The sequence below is a fragment of the Magnolia sinica genome, chromosome 3 (assembly GCF_029962835.1).
Source record: "Magnolia sinica isolate HGM2019 chromosome 3, MsV1, whole genome shotgun sequence".
Taxonomy (NCBI): Eukaryota; Viridiplantae; Streptophyta; class Magnoliopsida; order Magnoliales; family Magnoliaceae; genus Magnolia; species Magnolia sinica.
In genome coordinates, this window is record NC_080575.1 from 99,447,349 (window position 1) to 99,475,041 (window position 27,693).

Below are 27,693 nucleotides of genomic sequence, written 5' to 3' on the forward strand. Positions count from 1 at the left end.
GGTTAAGGTTTAGGGAAAGGTAATAGGTTTTAATTTAGGTTATAGGTTATAGGTTTAGGTTTTAGGTTTAGGTTTAAGTTTTGATTTATGTTATAGGTTATAGGTTTAGGTTAAGGTTTAGGTTTAGGTTATAGGTTTTGAGATTTAAGAATGGGTTCGGGTTTAGGTTATAGGTTTTGGGATTTGAGAATGGGTTCGGGTTTAGGTTATAGGTTTTCGTTTTGGTTTAGGTTATAGGTTTTCGGATTTGAGGATGGGTTCGGGTTTAGGTTATAAGTTTTGGTTTTGGTTTAGGTTTAGGTTATAGGTTTTTGAATTTGAGAATGGGTTATGGTTTAGGTTTAGGAAATCGGGTTCAGGTTCGGGATTGGGTTTAAGTTTGAGTTTTCAAGTTTATGTTTAGTGTTCACTCCCCAAGTGTAGGGTTGTGATGTAGTAATAAACTCGGTAAGACCGAGGTCGAATCCACAGGGACTGATACCTGTACGTTATCTGAAACCAAGTAGAACTAGAACTAGACTAAGATGCGATCTAAACAAAAATAGAATTTAAGAAATAATTGTGGAATAATTATCTAAAACTTTAAGTAAGTCAGAGGAAAGAAACTAGGGATTCAGAGGATCCACTTGTAGAGATCAGGGAGATCTTATGCCTGCATCAAGGATTATAGAATTCAAACTGAACTTACTTGATCTGATTTTCAAGAGATGAAAGGTATATGAATTAGAATGGATTCCATCATCAAACCATGCCCAGGAGACAAAGTAAACAACAGAATTAAACTAATTACCAACCAACCAACAACGTATGAAGATCAGGAAGGGTACTGTCATCCTACCATGCCCATGGAACAATGATGAACAACAGGGCTTCCTGACTTCATAAACATAAAAAGGGGAAGAAATAATTAAAGCCATTGCAAACCCATTGTAATTTCAGTCACAACAGACCATTAAAGACTAAGAAAACTATTCCTTGAATAATCAACTTAAACTCAGTTCAGAAATTTAAAGTGCAGGGAATTAGACTCTCCCATCTCGCTACAGGCTTCACCTCTTAGCCCTAGCTAAGAGGATTAGCCGAGCATGATATGGGCTAAATTCTAATTAAGAAGAAGAAGAAGAAAAAAAAACATTAAAGGAAAGAATTACAAAAAAAACCTCTCTCCTCAGCCTTTTCTCTTTCTGTTTTCTCCCTTCCACGTCCAGCCTTTCTTCAACCGTCCAAAACGAGAACTCCTCCGCTGCCTCCAACTCCGAGAGCTCCAAAGCTTTTCCAGCCTCTTCCCAAGCCGTGCACAGCAGCAGCAGCAAAACTCCCTGTTGCTTCCAATCCTCCAACCGAGCACACCCCCCCGTTTCTCTCTTTCACACGCTCCTTATAGAGCTGTCCTCCGAGAGTCCTACCGGAAATAGGACGCGGAGATACTCCTTACGCAGCCAGGACCGGTGGAGAGCTGGAGTCCGCAAACGAGCCAGCTGCGGAAGCTTTCTCTACGCAGCGTGCGAAACAGGGCCGGTTCCGTGTTCGACGCTGGTGATGATGGGCCCCAATTATAGTATTTCTTTCAAAAATCAGAGCCGTTTAATGTATTTGTAGGACCGATTTAGGCCATGAGCGAAAATCTGGAATGAATCCAAATCTTAGGTGGGCCGCAATATCAATCAACGTGGCGTCCTTTCCTCCCATCTTCCAATCTTGCTGTTGTGCATGGTTGCAAAAGAACACCATGGTTCTTGTTGAAATCATTCCTTGGACCCACTGGACAGCTCGGATCATCCATCTAGATGATCTTTGTGGGCCACAAGAATCCAACCCGAGCCCCTGTTTATGATTTTCGTCTCTGCTTCGGATTCCACGGAAGTGCAATAATCAGTGGGGCCACTATGGAAATCTTCTAGAAAATCAGCTCCGTCCATTAGCTTCCTCATGAAAAACCGGTCAGTCCTGATCAGTTTTGGATCAAAAACCGTGGTAGCCCACCTGTCGGATCTTTCGACCGTCTAACCTGCGTTTACACGGTTGAGACGCCATTGTCGCTGGCATTTTGAAACTCTTCCACCTAGGCCTTGGTAATACGGACCTATCTGGTCTAATGGACGGTGCTGATTAGTCCTTAGAATCGTGCTGGCGGCCCACAATAGAGAACCGCGATCCCTGTTTCTTCCGCAGGAGAAAAAATTCGAATTGGAGAGGGAGACTCGGTCAAACTTGTTGCCGTGCACGGCGAGTGCACCTATGCTGTACATGTGCAATGCACATGTGGGTCCCACGCTGATGTATATGAGAGATCAGCTCCGACCAACCTGGTTGCCTTATAATTTAAACGGTTGACACCAAACTTGAAGTATTTCAAGATAGCAGGCGGGCCCCAGATTGATAATTTGTGGGCTAATTTGTCTGTTGGGACATTTCCACAAAGATCCACTGGCTGATTTTTGACGTGTACGGTTAATTTATGGTCTTCAGGCCGTGTATGAAGTTTTGAACCAAGCAGATGGCGGAAACCCAATGATCTTGCATTTTGGCTGACTTTCAGGCCGCTTGAGCTTCAGTTTCTCAATTTTCGCGGATCCCAGGAGTGTAATTCCGTTGATCCTGGTCCCCTGGAGTCCGTCCCTTGCTCTGATGACTTCGGAGTGTCAAATTCATGCTTTTGATACTATTTTTCAGTCCACGCTCCTGATTCCACCTTGCAACAGAAACATGATTAAAATGAGATATTAAATGGTACCATGTTTATAAATCTAGGCAACAACTGGGTCCGATATGCAATATTTGACCCTCAACACAACCCCCAACCAGCATTTTGCTAGTCCCGAGCAAAGTATGCGAAAAATAAGTTGAGAAATACAGGACAATTTTTTTATGAACTCAAGCGATTTTTTTTTTATTTAAAAAAAAAAAACAGTCTAGATTCGAAAATTCTAAGATGCATGAATGTTGGATATTACTTCCTCCTGGAATCAAGTGCACAATAAATTTCATAATCAACCTTAAAGTATTTATGCATTTAATTAGAACAATTCTAAACAATGAGTATCATGAGTGTATAATAAAATCTCGGCTTATCATCATTAAGAAATCCAATGGATAATTTTTATGATAACATTGATAATCAAAACAGTATTTAGAACACTCAAAACTTTAAACCAGAATTTGCCTTTCAGTTCTTTTTTTTTTTTTTCTTTTATCGAGGGAGAGGAGAATTGAATCCACACCTATAGGGAGCAAACCTATGGTGAAAATTATTCGCCTCACCTTTTCCAAAGGTATCTCTCTCGCCCCTCTTTTTTTTTTTTTTTCTTGACGGACAAATTTTCCAAGCTGGTTCCTTACATGCTTCGTGATTACCAAGTTAACCCTTTAATATCAAACTGAAATCTTAATGTGGAAGCGAGATGCGACATGTGAACTCATAACTCAATCAATGTTTAAAACTTCCAATTATAGATTAATACTTCAAATTAACTGTGAAATCTAATATAATAGATAACTGAATCTAAGAGTCATAAATTACCAACTTCACTTATCTTGTAATTTTAAATCCAAAATGGTTATCAAAATCACTTCAAATTCAACAAAATGTCAGAAAATTTTTAAAATTTTTCACAACTTTTGTACAAGACCAAGAAAATGCTGATTAGGTGACCTAATCTCCCACCCCCAACCTAAAATCTACATTGTCCTCAATGTAAAAGAAATAAGCATGCGATGCACATGGGACAAAAAGTAAATGAGAAGTGATGGAAAGATAATACCTGGATGAAAGAATCAAGAAGCTTTTCAAAGATTTCTACGTAAGAGCGGTCAGCACAAGGGAGAAACCAACAGAAGTAAGATAAAATAACAAAAATACAATCCTACCTATACCACTTTCGTAGGTGCTCTCGATTGCATTTAGCGTATGCAACAAGCCTTTAAACCCCTAGGTTACCCCTAGTGGACGAGTTGTAGTCTCGTGAGGGTTTGCAGCAATGTTACCCACAAACATTGAACTGACTAATGATAAAAATGATATGAAATGAAGAACTGGGTTGCCTCCCAGTAGCGCTAAGTTTACCGTCTTCAGCCAGACAAATAAAGCAATTACCCTAGTCCTAAGAACACAGGAATCCTACCTATACCTCCATCAGACTAGGAGATCAATCCTGGTAAACAGGATCAGTCAGAGGCATGGACATGTCCTCTGAATCAAATTTCTCGACAAACGGTTTCAATCGATGTCCATTGACTTTAAACTCCTTGCCATTGTCGGGATCTCTTATCTCAACGGCCCCATGCGGAAAAACAGTGACAACAATGTAAGGGCTGGTCCAACGAGATCGAAGCTTACCCGGAAAGAGATGTAATCGAGAATTGTACAAAAGGACCTTACCAGGCGTGAATGATTTTCGCAAAATATGTTGGTCATGAAATGCTTTCATCTTGTCCTTGTAAATTCTCGAATTATCGCACGCATCATTCCGAATTTCTTCAAGTTCATTCAATTGAAGTTTGCGTAGCAAGCCAGCGTTGTCCAGATTGAAATTAAGATTTTTGATCGCCCAGTACGCTTTATGTTCCAGCTCCACGGGCAAGTGACAAGCCCTCCCATAGACAAGTCTAAAGGGAGACATTCCAATAGGGGTTTTGAATGCAGTACGGTATGCCCATAAGGCATCGGTCAATCGAATTGACCAATCCTTACGATCAGGGTTAACCGTTTTCTCCAAAATGTGTTTAATCTCCCTATTGGAAATCTCAGCTTGTCCACTTGTCTGTGGATGGTATGGGGTGCTCACCTTATGAGAGATACCGTATTTCTTCATTAAGCTCTCGAATGGTCTATTACAAAAATGTGAGCCCCCATCACTAATGATGGCTCGAGGCGTTCCGAATCGGGAAAGGATGTTTTCTTTTAGGAATTTAATGACCGTGCGATGGTCATTCTTTCGACACGGAATCGCTTCGACCCATTTAGTGACATAATCCACGGCTAGCAAAATATACAGATTTCCAAACGATTGGGGGAATGGTCCCATGAAATCGATGCCCCAGCAATCAAATGCTTCAATGATAAGGATGAGATTCAAAGGCATCATATTTCGACGGACAATGCTCCCAATTTCGACAACGCTCACAAGCTTTGCAAAACTCATGAGTGTCCCTAAACATAGTGGGCCAAGAAAAGCCACCCTGCAGAATCTTAGCCGTGGTCTTTTTAGCGTAAAAGTGACCACCACAGCCTCTGAGTGACGAAGGAGATGACGCCTCGATGCTCATCGTCCGGTACACATCTCCTTAGGATTTGGTCCGGGCAATATTTAAATAAGTAAGGATCATCCCGGAAAAGTTGCGCACCTCGGTGAAGAATTTCTTCTTATCTTCGTAGTCCATATGTCGGTATGGCACTGTAGCAAGATAGTTAGCAATATCGTGAACCAAGGTGAATGGGAGACTCTAAACCAATTGTTCATCGGGGAACATATCATTGATATGGGTCGCCTCAAGGGACTCGAGAGGTATTAAGGCGAGAAAGGTGATCGGCCACTACGTTCTCTACTCCCTTTTTATCTTTAATTTCCAAATCAAATTCTTGGAGTAGAGGGATCCATCGTATCAAGCGGGGCTTAGAATCATTCTTAGAAAGAAGATGCTTCAGTGCTGCATGATCCGTATAGATAATGATCTTGGATCCGATCAAGTAGGACCTAAATTTGTCCAAGGCGAACACTACGCTAAGAGTTCCTTTTCCGTAGTCGAGTAGTTCACTGGGCGGGATTTAGAGTCCTACTCGCGTAATGAATGACGTAGGGCTTCTTATCTTTCCTCTGGCCTAAGACCGCCCCAAGAGCATAATCGAAGCGTCGCACATAAGCTCAAAAGGAAGGCTCCGATCGGGTGGTCGCATGATAGGTGCGGTGGTTAACGTGCCCTTGAGGTTGGTGAAAGCTTCATGGCACTGCTCAGTCCTCTCGTCTTGAGCATCCTTTTTAATATGATTACATTACGTACGCTAGAGGAGACTAAATTACTTTATGAATCGCCTGTTAAATCCTGCGTGTCCTAAGATTGATCGCACGTCTCGATGTTCTTGGGTGGAGGTAGGTTAGAGATAAGATCGATTTTTGCCTTATCTACCTCGATTCCTTTGGACGAGATGATATGCCCAAGGACAATTCCTTTCCTGAACCATGAAATGGCACTTCTCCCAATTAAGTACCAATTTCTTTTCTTCACATCTTTTCAGCACACATTTAAGGCTTTCCAAGCACTTGCTGAAAGATGGACCGTAAACAGAGAAGTCGTCCATGAAGACCTCTAGATATTGCCCCACCATATCAGAAAAGATACTAAGGATACATCGCTGAAAGGTGGCAGGGGCATTACATAGTCCGAATGGCATCCTTCGATAGGTAAAGGTGCCGTAGGGACATGTAAATGTGGTCTTTTCCTGGTCTTCAGGGGCTATCTCTATCTGGTTGTAGCCCGAATACCCGTCAAGGAAACTGTAATAGGAATGACCAGCTAACCTTTTCAGGATCTGATCAATGAATGGCAAAGGAAAGTGGTCTTTCCTCGTGACGGTATTCAACTTCCTGTAGTCAATGCACATTCTCCAACCAGTAGTGACTCTAGTTGGCACGAGTTCATTATTAGCATTGGCTACGATGGTGATTCCGGACTTCTTAGGGACCACTTGAGTTGGACTCACCCATTGACTATCAGATATAGGGTATATAATACCCACGTCCAGTAGTTTAAGAACCTCGGCTTTAACCACTTCCTTCATGTTTGGATTTAGTCTACGTTGTGGTTGCCGAGCGGTTTTTGCATTATCCTCAAGATATATGTGGTGAGTACAAATCGAGGGATCGATTCCTTTGAGGTCCGCTATCGTCCATCCCAGGGCTCCTTTATGCTCAATGAGAGTAGATATAAGCATACTCTCCTGTTCTTTCTCCAGGTGGGCAGAGATCACCACTGGGTATGTCTCATCTTGACCCAAATATGCATATTTCAAATCAGAGGGCAAAGGTTTTAGGTCAAGCTTCGGCGGCTTGAGGTTAGACGGTAGAGGCACTACATCAGTTTGTGGTAATTCTTCAAATTGTGGCCTCCATCGGTTAACTTCAAGTACCGGTGCAGTATCAAGCAAGGCGCACGTCTCCCTAATCATGTCATCATCAAAATCATGGGAGTGGGCCAGACACGTCTCTAGATGGTCGGAGGATAAGGTCCGAGGTGTCGTATCTTCCACGAAAGAGTCAATCATGTTAATGTCGTGGAAATCGTCATCATCCTCTCAGTTTCTGCCGTTATTAAAAAAAATGTTTAACTCCAATGTCAAATTTCCAAAAGACATAGTCATGATACCATTCCTACAATTGATAATTGCATTTGACGTGGCAAGGAATGGGCGACCAAGAATGACAGGAATCTGAGTGCTCATGTTATTGATGGGTTCGGTGTCCAGGATGATAAAATCTACAGGGTAGTAAAATCTATCAACTTGGACCAACACATCCTCGATTATCCCTCTTGGTACACGAACAGAATTAGCAAGTTGTAGTGTGGTTAGGGTGGGTTTTAATTCACCCAAACCTAACTGTTTGTATACCGAGTAGGGAATCAGATTGACGCTCGCTCCTAAGTCAAGAAGTGCGTGATCAATTCGATGGTTCCCGATTACACATGATATGGTTGGGCTACCGGGATCCTTGAATTTCTGCGGCACGTCTTGCTTCAGGATGGCACTCACTTTCTCAGTCAAGAAGATTTTCTTTTGAATAATTTTCCGTCGCTTGGTCGTGCATAAGTCTTTTAGGAATTTGGCATATGAAGGTATCTGTTTAACGACATCAAGTAGAGGAATGTTGACTTTCACTTGTTTCAACACCTCTAGGATATCCTGAGAGTTAGAGAGAGGTTTTGGTGAAACCAACCGTTGGGGGAATGGAGCAACTGGCTTCTCTAAAAGTTCTGGTTCTACTTTTTGTGGGGCATCACTGGATCCATCATTGTTGTCCTCTTTTGGTTCTTGAGGCTTTTCGGGCCTAACCGGAAGAGTTTTATCAATGATCTTCCCACTCCTAAGAGTGGTGATGGATTTAGCATGCCCCATTTGATTTGAAGAGCTGGGATCATTACTCTCGTACTGCGGTTTAGGATTGGGGAGAGGTTGTGCAGGAAGCATCCCCTTTTCTATAACCGTCATACGAGAGTCTATCTTTTGCATAAAATCTGTAATTTCCCGCATTGCCTGAGCCAGCTCTTGTATGGGATTTTGAACCGGTTCCTCTTGAGGTTTCACTTGATTTGGATTTTAATTGAAGAAACCTGGAGGAGTCGCCGTTTGTCCATTCCTCCAACTAAAGTTTGGATGATTTTTCCAGCCAGGGTTGTATGTATTGGAGTTAGGTCCAGTAAAAGGTCTTTGATAGTTGTTTACGGCATTGGCTTGTTCATTCAACACTCCTCGAAAGGCGGGTATTGTAGGACAGTTTTCAGTTGTGTGAATGTTGCAATCACAGATGCCGCAAACAATTTCATTAACCTTATCCTTCCTTCCTTCCATAGCCTCAACTTTCCTTATAAGCGTAGTCACTTTACACTTGAGATCATCCTCTTCTTTCAAGAGATATAATCCCCCTTTCTCCTTTAATTGAGTCGGCCTAGACGTGGTGTTCGCCATTGGGTAATAGTCCCATGATTGTATTTTTTCAGCGAGACTATCGAGGTAATCCCATACCTCGTCAACATCTTTGTTGATGAACTCTCCATTACACATTGTCTCGACCATTTGGCACATGGAAGATGTTAGTCCATCGTAGAAAAAATTTGTAATGCGCCACGTTTCAAATCCGTGTTGTGGGCATGAACTGACTAAATCTTTGAACCTTTCCCAACATTGGAAGAATGTTTCATCTTCCTTTTGGGCAAAGTTCATGATCGCTTTTCTGAGGGTAATTGTTTTATGATGTGGGAAGAATTTTTTTATGAATTCCCTCTGCATATCGTTCCATGTGCCAATGGATCTAGGACGCAGTGAATGTAACCACGTCTTAGCTTTCTCTTTTAAGGAAAAAGGAAAGAGTTTCAGCCTAATTGTATCCTCAGATACATTAGAAAAACATAATGTAGCTATTATCTCATCGAACTCTTTCAAATGTAAATATGGACTTTCAGATTCAAGTCCATGGAATTTGGGAAGGAGTTGGATAACTCCTGGCTTGATGTCCATTTGTCCTGTATTTTCAGGAAAAATCATGCATGAGGGCATACTCACTCCCGCCGGTTGTAGATAATCTCGTAAAGTACGAGGCGGGGGTGCCTGTTGCACCTCATTCTCATCTTGGGTATCCTCCACGCTAGGTGGAAGTAGAGGAGGTTGGTCTTCAGCCATAACCTCAGTTAACTCAGGGGATTTCGAGCGGTGTCTAATCCTGCGATGGATAGTCAACCCCTCAACCAATCCTCCTTCAGTCAAGAGACGTCGAGTGTCGTCACGGGCCCACTTGGGCATGAAAATACTCGCAGCCCTCAATTAAAAACTTAACCCTAGGAAAATCTAGCAAGAAAGAGAGAGTTGGAAAGAAATTACCAAATTGGAGTCCTGAGTTAAAACCTGCAAAATAAAATAAAATAAGTTAGATTCTGAAAAGAGAAGAACAATTCTTTAAAAGAAAGATAGAAGTGAACTAGCTTCTAAAAGAAAGAATTCCTAAAAGAAAGTGAAAATTTCCAAAATAAATTAAGAGAGTCCTAAACTAGAAAGTAGATTACTAAAAGAGAATTGAAAAATAGAAAGTAGGGAAGGAGCTTACCGAATTAGAGATTTCTATCTTAAAGGCCTACAAAATAAGAAGGTTAGTTTCTAAAAAAAATTCTAAAACTAATTTAGGAAACAAATTAGATTTTAAAAGAGTTAAAATTAGAGAGTTACTAAAATAAAACAAAAATAGAAAGTTAATTTCTAAAAAGGAAAAGAAATAACCTAATTTCTAAAAATAAACTATTTCCTACAGAAGGGAGGATACTAGAGTTAGAAAATTTCTAAGATTTAAACCTTAATTCTAAAAACAAAAGAAGTAGAGAAATTAGGAAGGAATTACCAATTTAAGAACTTATGTCAGGATCCTACAAAACAGGAAAACAGGTTAAGTTCTAAAAATAGAATAAAATAAAATAAAAACTTCTATCCTAAAGTAAGTAAAATCCTAATCCTAACCTAATTCTAAAACTAATTAATTTCAGAAAAATGTAACCGTCAGGTAGTTAGACCACATGGGTTGTTCACTCCCCAAGTGTAGGGTTGTGATGTAGTAATAAACTCGGTAAGACCGAGGTCGAATCCACAGGGACTGATACCTGTACGTTATCTGAAACCAAGTAGAACTAGAACTAGACTAAGATGCGATCTAAACAAAAATAGAATTTAAGAAATAATTATGGAATAATTATCTAAAACTTTAAGTAAGTCAGAGGAAAGAAACTAGGGATTCAGAGGATCCACTTGTAGAGATCAGGGAGATCTTATGCCTGCATCAAGGATTATGGAATTCAAACTGAACTTACTTGATCTGATTTTCAAGAGATGAAAGGTATATGAATTAGAATGGATTCCATCATCAAACCATGCCCAGAAGACAAAGTAAACAACAGAATTAAACTAATTACCAACCAACCAACAACGTATGAAGATCAGGAAGGGTACTGTCATCCTACCATGCCCATGGAACAATGATGAACAACAGGGCTTCCTGACTTCATAAACATAAAAAGGGGAAGAAATAATTAAAGCCATTGCAAACCCATTGTAATTTCAGTCACAACAGACCATTAAAGACTAAGAAAACTATTCCTTAAATAATCAACTTAAACTCAGTTCAGAAATTTAAAGTGCAGGGAATTAGACTCTCCCATCTCGCTACAGGCTTCACCTCTTAGCCCTAGCTAAGAGGATTAGCCGAGCATGATATGGGCTAAATTCTAATTAAGAAGAAGAAGAAGAAAAAAAAACATTAAAGGAAAGAATTACAAAAAAAACCTCTCTCCTCAGCCTTTTCTCTTTCTGTTTTCTCCAGCCACGTCTAGCCTTTCTTCAACCGTCCAAAATGAGAACTCCTCCGTTGCCTCCAACTCCGAGAGCTCTAAAGCTTTTTCCAGCCTCTTCCCAAGCCGTGCACAGCAGCAGCAGCCAAACTCCCTGTTGCTTCCAATCCTCCAACCGAGCACACCCCCCGTTTCTCTCTTTCACACGCTCCTTATAGAGCTGTCCTCCGAGAGTCCTACCGGAAATAGGACGCGGAGATACTCCTTACGCAGCCAGGACCGGTGGAGAGCTGGAGTCCGCAAACAAGCCAGCTGCGGAAGCTTTCTCTACGCAGCGTGCGAAACAGGGCCGGTTCCGTGTTCGACGCTGGTGATGATGGGCCCCAATTATAGTATTTCTTTCAAAAATCAGAGCCGTTTAATGTATTTGTAGGGCCGATTTAGGCCATGAGCCAAAGTCTGGAATGAATCCAAATCTTAGGTGGGCCGCAATATCAATCAACGTGGCGTCCTTTCCTCCCATCTTCCAATCTTGCTGTTGTGCATGGTTGCAAAAGAACACCATGGTTCTTGTTGAAATCATCCCTTGGACCCACTGGACAGCTCGGATCATCCATCTAGATGATCTTTGTGGGCCACAAGAATCCAACCCGAGCCCTTGTTTCTGATTTTCGTCTCTGCTTCGGATTCCACGGAAGTGCAATAATCAGTGGGGCCACTATGGAAATCTTCTAGAAAATCAGCTCCGTCCATTAGCTTCCTCATGAAAAATTGGTCAGTCCTGATCATTTTTGGATCAAAAACCGTGGTAGCCCACCTGTCGGATCTTTCGACCGTCTAACCTGCGTTTACACGGTTGAGACGCCATTGTCGCTGGCATTTTGAAACTCTTCCACCTAGGCCTTGGTCATACGGACCTATCTGGTCTAATGGACGGTGCTGATTAGTCCTTAGAATCGTGCTGGCGGCCCATAATAGAGAACCGCAATCCCTGTTTCTTCCGCAGGAGAAAAAATTCGAATTGGAGAGGGAGACTCGGTCAAACTTGTTGCCGTGCACGGCGAGTGCACCTATGCTGTACATGTGCAATGCACATGTGGGTCCCACGCTGATGTATATGAGAGATCAGCTCCGACCAACCTGGTTGCCATATAATTTAAACGGTTGACACCAAACTTGAAGTATTTCAAGATAGCAGGCGGGCCCCAGATTGATAATTTGTGGGCTGATCTGTCCGTTGGGACATTTCCACAAAGATCCACTGGCTGATTTTTGACGTGTACGGTTAATTTATGGTCTTCAGGCCGTGTATGAAGTTTTGAACCAAGCAGATGGCGGAAACCCAATGATCTTGCATTTTGGCTGACTTTCAGGCCGCTTGAGCTTCAGTTTCTCAATTTTCGCGGATCCCAGGAGTGTAATTCCGTTGATCCTGGTCCCCTGGAGTCCGTCCCTTGCTCTGATGACTTCGGAGTGTCAAATTCATGCTTTTGATACTATTTTTCAGTCCACGCTCCTGATTCCACCTTGCAACAGAAACATGATTAAAATGAGATATTAAATGGTACCATGTTTATAAATCTAGGCAACAACTGGGTCCGATATGCAATATTTGACCCTCAACATTTAGGTTTAGGTTAGGGAGTTGAGATTAGGATTAGGTGTAGGTTTAGCTTTAGGGAATTGAGTTTAACTTATAGGTTTAGGGAAAGCTTAGGTTTAGGTTATAGGTTTTGGGATTTGGGAATAGTTTTAGGTTATAAGTATAGGTTTAGGTTAGGTTATAGGTTAAGGTTTAGGGATTTGAGTTTAGGCTATAGGTTTAGGTTTAGGTCTAGGTTTAGGTTTAGGGAATTGAGTTTAGGTTATAGGTTTAGGGAAGAGTTAGGTTTAGGTTATAGGATTTAGGATTTGAGAATAGTTTTAGGTTATAAGTATAGGTTTAGGTTAGGTTATAAGTTAAGGTTTAGGGATTTGAGTTTTGGTAATAGGATTAGGTTTAGGTTTAGGTTTATGGATTTGAGTTTAGGTTATAGGTTTAGGTTTAGGTTTTAGGTTTAGGTTTAGGTTTAGGTTTGGGTTTTGATTATATGTTTTGATTTAGGTTATAGATTTTAGGTTTAGGTTTTAGGTTTTGGTTTTAGGTTTAGGTTTCGTTTAGGTTATAGGTTTTGATTTAGGTTATAGGTTAACGGTTTAGGTTATAGGTTTTTGGATTTGAGAATGGGTTCGGGTTTAGGCTATAGGTTTTGGCTTTGGTTTAGGTTATAGGTTTTGGTTTAGGTTATAGGTTATAGGTTTAGGTTTAGGTTTAGATTATGGGTTATGGGATTTGAGAATGCGTTCGGGTTTAAGATATAGGTTTTGGTTTTGATTATATGTTTTGATTTAGGTTTAGGTTATAGGTTTAGGTTTTAGGCTAAGGTTATAGGTTTAGGTTAAGGTTTAGGTTTATGTTAAGGTTATAGGTTTAGGTTAAGGTTTAGGTTTAGATTTAGGTTTAGGTTATAAGATATAGGTTTAGGGAATTGAGAATAGGTTAAGGTTAAGGTTTAGGTTCGGGTTCGGGATTGGGTTTATGTTTGGGTTTTCAAGTTTAGGTATAGGTTTAGGTTAGGGAGTTAAGATTAGGATTAAGTGTAGGTTTAGGTTTAGGGATTTGAGAATACATTTAGATTTTAGGTTTAGGTTTAAGTTTTAGGTTTTAGGTTAAGGTTTAGGTTTAGGTTAAGGTTGAAGTTTAGGTTATAGGTTAAGGTTTTAGGTCATAGGTTTTAGTTTAGGTTAAGGGTATGGTCCCTGCAAATACAGATATAAATACGGCCATCCGACCAAATGGCCAGGCCCCTCCAATGCTATCCATAAAAAATGGACAACTTCATCATGGTCATAATAGCGGTTCTCTCTTTCCAGGAACCCGCTCTTCCGAATAGCTCCGACGCACATCCGGGTCTGCTCCATTAATTTCGATCAAATACATAAACACGGCATGTCCAAATGGCCAGGCCCCTTCAATGCTGTCCATAGGAAATGGACAGCTTCATCATGGTCATAACAGCGGTTCCCACCTTCTATGGACTCCCGCTCAACATCCGGATAGCTCCGACACACATCCGGGTCTGCTCCATCAATTTCGAGTTAATACATAAACATAGCCTGTCCAAATGGTCATGCTACTCCAATGCTGTCCATAGGAAATGGATAGCTTCATCATAGTCATAACAGCGGTTCCCCCGCTCAACATCTGGATAGTTCTGACGCACATCCGGGTCTGCTCGATCAATTTCGATCTAATACATTTAAAAACAACATAATTATATCGAAAAGCATTTGGATACTTGGGGAAGGCCTCCCATATTCGTATTGTTGGCTACTCATCCCTTTGTCCATAAGCCACAATTGACCAACACTTTCTATTGCTACCTGTACTCTGAAACCAATATAAATATAACTGGGAAATAATATAAGGAATAATAAAAAATGAATTTACCTGCGCACATCATTAATGTTTCCCTATAAGGAGATGATATTATATCTTTGATAGCCACAACCTGTATGACAGAGAAAAATGCAACCGATACAGTCTGTTACAATTCAAAGGAGAAAAAAGATTTGTGGCTGCACCGATATTCTAGTACATTACGAACGACTGCCTACGTACCCAAAAAGTCAGATTGAGATCAAGCCACTACGTAGTTCTTTTTAATTAACCAAGTAACTAAAGGTCATAAATTTCATATCTAACAAAGTATCATTGAACGTCGTCTCAAATCGTTTCTGGTTGGTGCATTTAAAAAAATTCAAATACACAATCAATGTATATTCTTGTTACATCTCGTACTGCAACAAGAGATAACGTTCTATCAATACTTCAGTTACATTTGAAATTAAAATCCTTTAATGACTTGGTTAATTAAAAACAAATGACAACAAGCCAAAATTAATAAAAAGGATGCTAAAGATTAAATAAATAAAAAAGGCAACTTGATCAAAAAAGGATTTCAGTGAATAATCAAGTTTTCGTCATACAATATGTCCTAGAGTTCAAAAAGTAAAACAAAACTACTGAATATTCAAATTCTCATCAGGAACTTGGGCCAGACAACAATTTCACCCAATTGAATATCTTCAAATGTCCTGTCATCATTAAACAACTCTGCTATGCGAACATTGATATCATCTATTACAACTCTGATGCATTCTGGAGGGATGCCTGTAGTATCTGACACCATCCGCCCACTAGCAACAGTTCAACCACGGATATCTCTCAATTGGCAAATTTGTTCCATCGATGGAGTTGTTGCAGAGTCTTCTCGAATACTTGAGGGCTCACCAGATCGACGGTGGGCCTATAAATAAAATAATGGTTTCATGTAAATAATAATGCTACTTTTATCTTTAAAAATAATAATTATATCATTTGATCGCGGCAAATGCAGCACCTGAGATGCAGCTGTATCAGGGGAGCGGTGAAGTAGTTGGCTTTGATAAGTAATTTGTTGCCTAAGTTCAGCAAATTGTTGCTCAACAATCGTACGAAATTCTTGCATTTGAGTCATTAATGCTTCAAATTTAGCCTCAATGGACATACGTGCATTCCTCTCCGACCGAGCTTCTATGATGTAGGGGGTGGCAACCTTCATAGTAGTCTTAGAAATACCCAAACCCATGCCCCTAACCCGGCCTCTGCTATCACGACCACAAACCTAACCAATAATTTTTGAGTTTAGTGATGTGTGTATATTATTATTAAAAAAACCAACGACAATGTTTGTAAAGTGAGTAGAATTGATGGAAAACCTATGAAACTGGGTCGTGGTCTAAATCCTTGTGCTTACTGGAAGGATCACTGCCAGCTATCGATAATATTCTTTCCTATTAGAAGATAATTGTTAAAATAAATCCTTCATTGTACTTAAATAAAGAAATGATTAAAAATTGAAAAATTATTCTCACCGCTGTTTCAAGATGTGTTTGTGTTGGGTAAGACCCATCAGATCTGCTATGAGTGGCGACAAACAAATCAGTCTTCGTGATGATAGTATTTGGATTTTCTTTTCGCTGTAATTATATAAGCAAATTAGTCAACAATAATTTATATTCATCAATTAAATTGTTAAAAAATGTAATACAAATTACCATTTTCTCTAATGTCCTAGCAGCACCTCGTCTTCCAGTCGTGTGAGGGCATTTCACCTGTGCTCTGGAAGTCTTTCCCTTCTTACGAAGATTGATTAATAATTCTGTGGATTGTAGATTAATGAAAATGTCCCAATCCTCTTGCTTCACACCAATGGGACAGTTTCTTCTTCTTTCTACATCATTATCAAATTTATCATATTCCTTTCGCAGATTGTATTTCCATACCTTCCAAGCTTTGCTTACTTTTGAAAATGCATATTCTTTTAACTCATCATTGATGTCATACGTGGCCTATTTCATTAAATTAATAATCAAACAATCTTATTGAGTAAGAATTAGAAATAAAATCAAGAACAAATATGCTCACCAAAACCATAGACCAGATATTATCTTTAATTGCACCAGGCACTTTGCGCCAATCAGCAAATGAAATTGGAGAATGTTCCTGCCAAGTTGCCCTAAAAATGTGTTAAAAGGTGCTGATGTTTCTCCGACTGGTTGTTTATATTCATTTAATTCAAGTCTCTTCCTTGTATTGCTTCCTTGGGCTGAAGCTGATGAACCACCAAAATCCGACATGATTCCTGCAATTTTATAAAACAAAACAATATCTCATTATTATGTAATTGGCATTCTATTAATATTTTGATAGCTAAAAAATTATAACAATCATTACTAAATAGAATTCAACTTACTTTCAAACTGATTTGAATCTTTTTAGTTTCTTTTCCGTTTCCTATGACCTGAGGTACTCAGCTCACTCTCTACCCATGATTTTTCCTGTACATCTTTTTCTTCATTTAAATCATCGATTAATGAAAGTGCTGAAGAACCTACATTCCTTTTGGCCTCAAACTCAAGTGGATCTTCAAATGTATATGCATCTTTCGTCAATCTCTTAGGAGCATCCAGTACAACATGCCAATCATCTCTAGTTGGATCCTTACAATAGAAGACCTGATCTGCCTGAGATGCAAGAATGAACGGCTCATTGTCTTCCTTTAAGTTCTGTCTAAATCTTCCTAGATTGAAAAATATCAAATTTGTTTCGGGATCTATGAAACATCCATTCATTTTATCTTCAATATGCACCCAATCACAATAGAAGAGTACTACTCTGAAGTCGAAGTAGTTCAACTCAAGAATTTGCCTAATGATGCCATAATAAGTGACTTCTTCTTCTATAGGATTCTTATCCCTGGCGCTTGCCCTGAAGCTAGTTAGGGCTTTCATTGAGACTCCACTGTTTTGTGTTGTTCTATTCATTTCAGAATTCGCAGTGCTAAAAACATATCCATTTACTGAGTAAGTATTATATGATATGCATTTGAAGTCAGGACCATCGGCAATTCTCTTAAATGGAGACATTTCTTGATTATGTAGTTGATGTCTTAACCAAGGAATGTATTCCATTGGTTTTCCTGCTGACAGATTACCCTTTCGATTTTGTCCCGTACGTGTTTGGCCCTGGATGTATGTTTGGTACTTCCTACAAATTCCACATCATAGCAATTTTATATATATATATATATATATATATATATATATATATATATATATATATATATATATATAACAATGTTTATTACCATAAGCCATTTAAAAATATAAAAAAGAATAATATACTTCATTAACTTACTCCTCCCATTGATGATTTTCAACGTGATGTTGCAAAACCCATCTACGTGCTTGTTGGTATTGCACTGTAGTAAGATCATGAACTTTTTCTTTCTTATCATTCTAGGAATCACCAGCATTTTCATCATCATTGAATATTTTTAGTCCTTGCTTATGACCTCTTATTATATTATCAGGATAATATTCCATGCAGTACATCATAGATTCCTCTATAATGTAGCGTTCTGCAATACACCCCTCTGGGTAAGCTTGATTCATCACATACTTCTTGTATGTTCTCATCATCCTGCTAAATATTAAAATTAGGTATTGATGAAAAAATATATGGTATTTTGAAAAGGTTAATAAATTAAAACAGTTAAAGTTACCTCTCAAAAGGATACATCCATCGATATTTGATAGGTCCGCAAACTTGTGCATCCTCCCCCAAGTGCACAACAAGGTGTGTCATAGAAACGAAAAACGACGGTGGAAAATACTTTTTGAAAACACATAATGTTTCCACTATTTTATTTTTCATTTCTTGAAGCTCCATACGATGAATTTCTTTAGAACATATGACGTTAAAAAATCTTGACAATTGTATAATGGCAGCGCGTAATGACTTTTCTTTCTGGAATAAATGCATCAATAATACAGGCAGTAACTGCTGCATTAGAATGTGATAATCATGTGACTTAAGGCCCTTGAGATGATAGTCATCCATACTGATATAATATTTCTAGTTTGCACTATACCCTCTTGGAACTTTTAAATCACTCAAGGTTCGACAAATGAGTTCTCTTTCAGATTTGGATAATGTGAAAGGAGCCTTAGGCATTAACAACTTACCATTCTTTTCCTTTGGCCAATATTTTGATCTTATCTTCATAGCCATAAGATCCTGACGGGCTTGTAAACCATCCTTAGACTTGTCCTTCATGTCCATGATTGTTGCAATAAGGTTCTCAGTAACATTTTTCTCGACATGCATCACATCCAAATTATGGCGAATGGGCATATGCTCCCAATACGGCAAAGTAAAGAAGATTGATCTTTTCGACCAAGCAGTAAGGTTAGAATCCTCATCTGTGGTCTTCTTCCTCTTATTTCCTATATACTTTCCAAACTTGGTTTGTATATTATTCATTTTAACCAATACCTGTTCTCCAGACAAACGCTTTGGAGCCTGTCGATTTTCATTATTCCCATTGAATCGAGATCCTTGTCTCCTAAAGATATGAGCTCTTGGGAGGAATCTTCTGTGCCCCATATAAGCAAACTTCTTTCCATGTTTTAGCCAAACAGAGTCAGTCTCCTCACTACAAATTGGACATGCATACTTTCCTCCTGTCCTACACCCAGAAAGATGTCCATAGGCTGGAAAATTATGTATTGCCCATAATAAAATCGCCTTCATTGTAAATCTGTTCTTCCCGAATGAGTCATATGTTATCGACCCTTTCCACAATTCATTTAATTCTTCGATTAATGGTTGTAAATATACGTCGATGTCATGCCCTGGACCATTTTTTCCGGAAATTAAAAGTGTTAACATAATAAATTGCTTCCGCATGCATAAATGAGGTGGAAGATTGTATGGAACAACCATAACAGGCCAGCAACTATATAAGATGCTCATATGCCCAAAGGGATTGAATCCGTCTGTTGCAAGTCCCAACCGAACGTTACGTGGATCCGCAGCAAAATCACTAAATTTTCTATCTACAAACTTCCACATAGAAGAATCCACAGGATGACGCATGTACGAGTCATTTTTAGCCCCCTTTGAATGCCACAACATATTCTCTGCAATCCATGATACGCTATAAAGTCTTTTTAAGCTTGGTGTTAATGGGAAGTATCTTAACACCTTCCATGGTACATGTTAGACTCTTGATTTTACAACACTATTCACTTTCCTTCTGCTTGCTTTACATGTAGGACAACTTTCCTTATTAGCATGCTCCTTCCAGTACAGAATACAATTGTTACGACATGCATGTATCACCTCATAGTTCATACCCAACGAACTGATCAATCTCTTTGCATTATAGGTACTATCTGGCAAAGAGTTCTCGCTTGGCAAAATCTTCTTGAGTAGTTGTAGCAAACTCGTAAAGCTATTATCTGACCACTGATATCTAGCCTTCATGCTCATCAACTCAACTGTCACTGACAACTTTGTATACTCACGTTTACACGATAGATATAGGGGTTGTACCGCATCCTCCCTTAATTTATTGTACTGAGTATCATTGTCTATGTCATCTTGAGGCTGACTACCATATTCCTCATTGACCTCATTCATACATGCATCTAAGTCATCGGGTTGAACACGACCAAAAGTATCATTAACCAAATCAACTATTCTGGGTAATAGCTCTTCATTACAATCAGTGGCAGATGTACTAGGAGCCTTAGCATTGACACCATATTGGGAAGTTGTTCTCCATGAAAAAACCAAGTTGTGTATGTCTGATGTATACCATTCATAATCAAATGCTCAGAAACTGTACTTAGTATTTTCTTCCCACGCACATTACGACATCTAGCACAAGGACAACTATACCAATCAACACCTCTCGAATTCCTTTTTGCAAAAATAATAAACGATTCAACGCCTTTAATGTACTCATCACTCAATATATCTTTCGTCATCCAATTCTTGCTCAGGGGCATCAAATCCATTTCTGATATCACGTGCATGTAGCATATAAAAAGTGAGACACAATAAAAAAGAGACTTTTCATAAACTGTTAAAACATGTCACACATGTGGTCACCAATTACAAAAAAATATAGATCTATATATATCCACAAATATATGCACATGATTAGGTGTAGGTTTTAGGTTTTATGTTTTAGGTTTTAGGTTATAGGTTATAGGTTATAGCTTTAGGGAACTGAGGATAAGTTAAGGTTTAGGTTTAGGAAATCGGGTTCGGGTTTGGGTTTGGGATCATGCATACATACATAAATGCATACAAACATGCATGATGATACATCCATCCATCCATGCATGCATACATACATAAACACATGCATGATGACCCATCCATCCATGATCTAACAATCCATCTATCTATCCATGCATGCATACACACATACACACACAGGCGTGATGATCCATCCATCCAGTCTTCCATCCATGCATGCATACATACATACATATACACACACATAAATCCATCCATGCATGTATGCATGCATACACACATGCATAATCTGTCCATCTATGCATGCATGCATACGTTTCATCCATCCATGTGCACATGCATGCATATACACACATACATACATATGTTTTATCATAAAACCATACATGATGCATCCATACAAAAAAAAAATCAAATGAAATTATTTTTTTACAAACAGATTTTTTTAATATTATTATAAACAAAAATAGATTTTTTGCATATTATTATAAACAACTGTAAATGATTTACAGTTAACCCCAACAAAGAGTTTGAATTTCATTTGATAATACAATTGATAACAAAGATGTAAATGATTTATAAAATGATCTGTAAAAATGTTTAGGATGCAATAAATTGCAGTCCAACTAGTTGGACTTGAGACTTCTTAATTCTAAATATTTAAGATGCATTAGATACTTTAGTATCTTTGGTTTTTCTCAATCCTTCTGTCATCCTCTGTCTCTACAACTTGAAAGTATTTGGCCCATTCATCAGGTGTAACCTGCTGAGAACATGCCTTGGAAAAAAAAATGAAGAACGCTGGTCTACTATCAGGTGGGACCCACATGTATGAGAAAAATAGATGTGAGTAAGATGGTTCATTGAGTGCTATCCTTTCTAAAGTGGGCCACATGAAAATCCAAACATACAACCCACATGTGTTCTTTTAGTGCCTTCTTTTATTATCCTCGATGAAGCAAACTTTTTGTGGGGCCCGTTTGGATGAACCACAAATTTCAATCCATTGGCCTTATCGTGGGAATGGATTTTTTTTCTCCCAATGTGCTTTTGGTTGGAGTGACGTGGAGTAGAAATCAAATTCCACGGATTGTGATTTTCTATCAATTTTGATCAAAAATGACTATACGAGAAGAAATCAATTTTATCCACTACATCAGATCTTCACTTATACGAGAAGAAACCAAATTCCACTACATCAAATCTTCACTTATACGAGAAGAAATCAATTTTTTGATACATGGATTTTAAAGGATTTTAGATGTGGAATGGTGCTGCAGCTGGAGTTCTTTGCATTGCTCAAATGTTGTTAGCTTACCTTAGCTTTTTGAATACATGCTCAAATGCTTAATTTTCATGATGCATACAGGCTCAAGTGGAATGCTCAGTTCTTGATACTTTGTCTGAGATAGATGGACTCCACATTCAATGCTTAAGAAAGGTATTGGTCTGTTCATTTTAAAACGTTTACGTGAGATACAAAATATAGAAGTGATTTGTATATGTGGGTTCTAGTTGCATGCAGTGGGCTGTTGTATAAATACTGGTTGGTTATTCCTATTCGTCAGATTAATGGCCTTAAAACGAGCAGTTAAATAAAATGGCATTGGATCACATTCAGTGGAAAAATGTTAGGCAGTTAGGATTGTCCTATCAGTTTGATTTTTTTCAACCATTAGTTGTCATTTTGTCCCATGAGATGGACAATTTGCACACTGTTGGAACCTTCCTAAGGTCTAACATGAAGTATATTTTGATCATATTATGCAGATAGCTGTATCTCTACAATGTTGATGATGCAGTTCTTTCTGCTTTTGGGATGATTCTTCTCTCTCTCTCTCTCTCTCTCTCTCTCTCTCTCTTCAGAAAAATCTTTTGCTTGAACTGAAAACAAGGTCTAAAAACGTGGGGTCATGAACAGATAAAAGCCCCTCATTTTTTCTTTTTCCTTCTTCTTTTTCTTTTAGCTTTGCTTTTTCTAAAGATAAAGGTAGGAGCCATTGTGAAAATGGGGGAAAAAAATAAAGAGCCGGCACTTACAGAAAATTACAATAAAATCATCATGTGACATTCCATGGTGAAGCAAGATAATAAAAATGATGGACTATAACAGTATCTTGTGCGCTCGACAATATAGCTATAACCGTAAGAATGTTCAATTCCCACTGTTTCCTGTGGTGGGCCCACTTGAGCACTGGATATGCTTCCATTTAGGCTCATGCCATAAAATGAGTTGAAAAATAGATGGCAGAGACCAGCAGAGACTCTCAGCTGGACCACACACAGGAAAGAGTGGGGATTATGACATCCACCGTTGAGACTTTCGTAGGGCCCACAGCGATGTTTATTTATCACCCAACTTGTTCATAAGCTGACACAGACAGGGAAAACACAAATATTAGCTTGATTCGAAACTTCTGCTGCCCTAAGAAGTTTTCAACAGTGAGTCTTCGATTCCCACTGTTTCCTGTGGTGGGCCCACTTGAGCACTGGATATGCTTCCATTTAGGCTCATGCCATAAAATGAGTTGAAAAATAGATAGCCTGCATGGATAAGACACACACATCGCAGTGGCCCCATAGAGTTTACTCGGATGCTTGAGTTGCAAAGTATGTAATCCACCTTCTCCCGCAGAGACATTTCATCAAACACATGTTGTGCACACCTTAAACATTAACAACAAATGAGTACCTGGCTGAGGAAGAGATGAAGGGCAGGGGCTGCTGGCCGCACGAGATCCGGAGATGATGCAAGTGAGGAAGAGAGAGAGAGAGAGAGAGAGAGAGAGAGAGAGAGAGAGAGAGAGAGAGAGAGAGAGAGAGAGAGCAAGGAAGAGAGAGAGAGAGAGAGTTCGACAGGAAGAGAGAGAGAGAGGCCGTCCGGCGAGAGAGAGAGAGAGAGAGACCGGGACGGCGAGAGAGAGAGAGAGAGGCCGTCCGGCGAGAGAGAGAGAGAGAGAGAGACCGGGACGGTGGCTAGTGGTCGATGCTTGGTGGGCCCCACCATGATGTAAATGTTTCATCCATTCGGTTCATCCATTTTTATAGATCATTTTAGTGCTTGATGCAAAAAATGATAGGGATATAAATCCTAGGTGGGCCACACCACAGGACAAAATTAATGAATGGATATTCACAATTAAAATCCTCCTAAGGCCCATTGTACTGTTTATTTGACATCCAATCTGTTTAGTTGGTCATAAAGACCCAGATGAAGGGAAAAAACAATATTAGCTTGATCCAAAACTGTTATGGCCCCCAAAATATTTTTAATGGTCAAAATTCATTCAACACTATTTCCTGTAATGTGGTCCACTTGAGATTGAGATATAAGTCATTTTTTTATCATCTCATAAAATGATATATATAAAAATAGATGGATGGCATGGATGGGCCCCATAGAGCACCGACCACCAGCCATTGGCCGGTGTCGGGGGGAGTAGCCAATCTGTTCCCCACCATAGCAAATACATGTGATTTAATCTCCATGTTTCCTACCGTATGGTCTACTTTAGCCTTTAATCTAGATGATTTTTGGTTTCATGCCCTATAATAATATTTTAAAATATATAGACGGCTTAGATAAGACATTTTTAGGCCCTATAGGGCCCTTATACCCTAAGCATCCTGTGGGGCCCACTATGATTTATTCAATTTATCCACTCCATCCATCCATTTTAACATATAATTTTATTACGTAAGGTCAAAATTGAAGCCCATAAAAATCTAAAGTGGACCATATCATAGGAAACAGTATAAATTGAACGTCTACCATCGAAATTTTTTGGGAGGTCACTGAAGTTTTGGATCAAGTTGATATTTTAGTTTTCCCTTCATCCATGTATTTGTGATCTATTGAACAGGTTGGATGACAAATCAAAATCACTGTAGGCCATAGGAAGATTTCAATGGTCGAAATCATTATTCCCACTGTTTCTGTGGTATGGTCTACTTGAGCTTTAGATATACTTTGATTGTGGACTCAACCACTAAGAGCCTGTTTGGATGGGTGGGTTGGAAGGGATTGAATGGTTTTAGGGTGGATGGCATGGATTTCAAGGTAATGATAGCGTTGTCAATGGATTGTCTTAAGATCTATGGAATTGCTATATTCCCCCAGATTGCTATATATTAAGTCTGTTTGGCACACTCGCCCAATCCCAGGATTAAACCTTCCCATCCCTTCCAATCCCTCGAACCAAACATGTCCCAGGCAAATTTGACCGGATTAGGGTGGATTAGATGGGATTTAAAGGTAATGATGGTGTTGTCAGTAGATTGTCTTAAGATCCATGGGATTGTATATCCCGGGATCAGATCACCTAGTTTGTTTGGCATGCTCGGCCAATCTATAGGGATTTAACTTCCAATCCCTTCTAATCTACTTGTCCAAACGGGCCTTAAAATGATCTGGAAAAATGGATTGACGATGTGGATATCATAAACCGTAACTTTAGGCCACAAGCTTAAAAATAAAGTCTAAAGTCAATCCATGACTGGGATGGGCCACACCACATATTATAGTTGAGAGGGTTACCCTCCCATTAAAACATTCATAATCATTTATTGGGCCCACCTAGATGTGGTTCATAGATCCAGCCCATTCACTATAGTTGATAGGAGTCAACCCAAGTTTCACACACATCGAAAACTCATGTGGGCCCCACCAATTGAATGCTTTTATATGTTTTAGTGATGTCTTCACATAGTTTTAGATGCTATGGCTCACCTGAGTTTTGTATACGACTGATTTTTGGACTTAAATGGGACACATCAAATGCATGGTGTTGATGTTCTACATACATCGTGGTGGGGCGCACACAGATTAACCTCATGGGAGGTTGAGGTGACCTTATAGTACCATTTCACTATTTAGATAACTCCTTCATGGGTGTTACTCTAACCGTGTATGGCCCACCTTGATATATTTTATGTATATCGACATCGTCCATATATTTTTCCATCATATATTTAGGATGTGATTTCGAATCATAAGAACTCAATAATCTCAGGTGGGTCATGAAATCACTCTTATGATAATTTTTTCACGTTTGGATTTTGTTGTTTTGATGAGGCTGTATGTTGAATTTTAGGGGTTGTAGGGTTTGATTTTGTTTTCTTGTTAAAGATTGTTTGATTCTACTAGTGGTGTTTGGAAACTAACCTCTGATATTAATTTAATTTCATTTGGAAAAAATTCTGTTTGTGTCATTGTCTTGTGTTTCTGCAAGTTCTAGGGTTTTTAGTGAGACTTATGTATTGTGTTTTACTGTTTTGGAGTCCTTGGAACTAATATGGGCCATTGTGGATGGGTGGAGAGCAGGGAATGCCTTTCATGGAACAATCTCTGCCACCTGATTGGTAGACTTAGTACGATTAGATGGATGTCGGTCGTCTTTTTTTTTTTTTTTTTGAGATTCCATTTGGTTTAAACTATATTTCAGTTCCTCTTTAATTAACAAGCAACTTAAACTATATCTAAGCTGTGCAAGTTTACATCTCATTGCTTTTGAGACGAGTTAATAGCCGAAAAGTGATAACATGAGAATGACCCATATTAATGTATGCATTTGGTACCAATTCTTAATGTTGACAACACCTGGCATACCTGTACCTCTCCAAAGGTCACACTGATTGGATGATCTTAACTGTCTGAAATTGCCATTGGATTAATTTGGACCATTTTCTTTTTGACTATCCTGATGAATAATATTAACTTGTATTATTCTTTTTAAACATCTATATGCTTCAATCTCCTTTGGTCTGCACTTGTTGAAGGGCACATCTATTCTGTTGGGTAGAACACTTATTTTAATATCACGATGATTGGATAATCTCAACCATTTGATATTACCGTTGAATTTAAACCATTTTCTTTTTTACCAAGGTATTAAGGAACTTTGATTTGCACTCTTGTTTCTTAAACATGTATATATTTTTTTTTAACCTCGAGTTAACACTCTGCTTCTTCTTCTTCTTTTTCTTTTTTCTTTTCACGTTTACATGTTTTTAATCCCACCTTGTGTATTGTAGGCCACATCCATTCAATTTGGTATAGATCCTTTTTTTTTTTTTTTCCAATTTTTCTTGTCAAAATACAAAATCTAGTTTTCTTTTTTAAAATATATATTTTTTTTACATTTTTTTTTAATTTTTTCACAATTTTGTTTAATTTAGTTTTTTTTTTTTTTCAAAATATCAATTTTTAATCTCACTTTTGTTATATAACTTATTAATTTTTGTTGTCAAAATACAAAATCTAGTTTTCTTTTTAATATATATATATACAATTTATCAATTTTTTCACAATTTCATTTAATTTTTTAAATTTTCTTTTTCAAAATATCAATTTTTTATCGAAATCTTGTTATGTAACTTTTTAATTTTTCTTTTCAAAATACAAAATCTAATTTTCTTTATATATATATATATATATATATATATATATATATATATATATATATAATTTACATATATGTTCAATTTTTTCACAATTTTGTTTAATTTTTAAATTTTCTTTTCAAAATATCATTTTTAAATATCACATTACTAATATAACTTTTTAATTTTTCTTATCAAAATACAAAATCTAATTTAATTTTTTTTAAATATATATTTTTTTACAATTTGTCAATTTTTTCACAATTTTGTTTAATTTTTTAAATTTTCTTTTTCAAAATATCATTTTTAAATTTGTTATACAACTTTTTAATTTTTCTTTTCAAAATACAAAATCTAGTTTTCTTTTAAAAAAATTTTTACAATTTGTCAATTTTTCACAATTTTGTTTAATTTTTAAATTTTCTTTTCAAAATATCATTTTTATAATCTCTTGTTATACAACTTTTAATTTTTCTTTTCAAAATACAAAATATAGATTTCTTTTTTAAAATATATATATTTTTTAATTTTTTGCAATTTTTACAATTTTGTTTAATTTTTAAATTTTCTTTTTCAAA

General features: G+C 38.1%; 1 protein-coding gene, 1 non-coding gene and 1 pseudogene across 2 annotated transcripts; 1 reads left to right on the top strand and 2 right to left on the bottom strand.

Moving 5' to 3' along the window:
• Positions 1-1,215: 1,215 nt before the first annotated feature.
• LOC131238997 (uncharacterized) lies at positions 1,216-19,069 on the bottom strand (annotated as a pseudogene).
• On the top strand, positions 8,844-8,950 carry LOC131241552 (small nucleolar RNA R71). The gene has a single exon (XR_009169113.1). It is a non-coding gene; the product is annotated as a small nucleolar RNA R71 (small nucleolar RNA).
• On the bottom strand, positions 15,192-15,739 carry LOC131238657 (uncharacterized). The gene is made up of 2 exons (XM_058236282.1): positions 15,480-15,739; positions 15,192-15,386 (listed from the first exon to the last, which is right to left on the bottom strand). The coding sequence occupies exons 1-2, from the start codon at positions 15,705-15,707 to the stop codon at positions 15,288-15,290; spliced, it is 327 nt and encodes a 108-aa protein (XP_058092265.1). The 5' UTR covers positions 15,708-15,739; the 3' UTR covers positions 15,192-15,287.
• Positions 19,070-27,693: the final 8,624 nt, after the last annotated feature.

Excerpts from the sequence above, each read along its gene's own strand:
- LOC131238657 (XM_058236282.1), bottom strand. The coding sequence starts at position 15,707 with ATGGGTTTGGGTATTTCTAAGACTACTATGAAGGTTGCCACCCCCTAC. Across the intron at positions 15,387-15,479 it reads CTGATACAGCTGCATCTCAG|GCCCACCGTCGATCTGGTGA; the intron begins GTGCTGCATTTG and ends TTTTATTTATAG.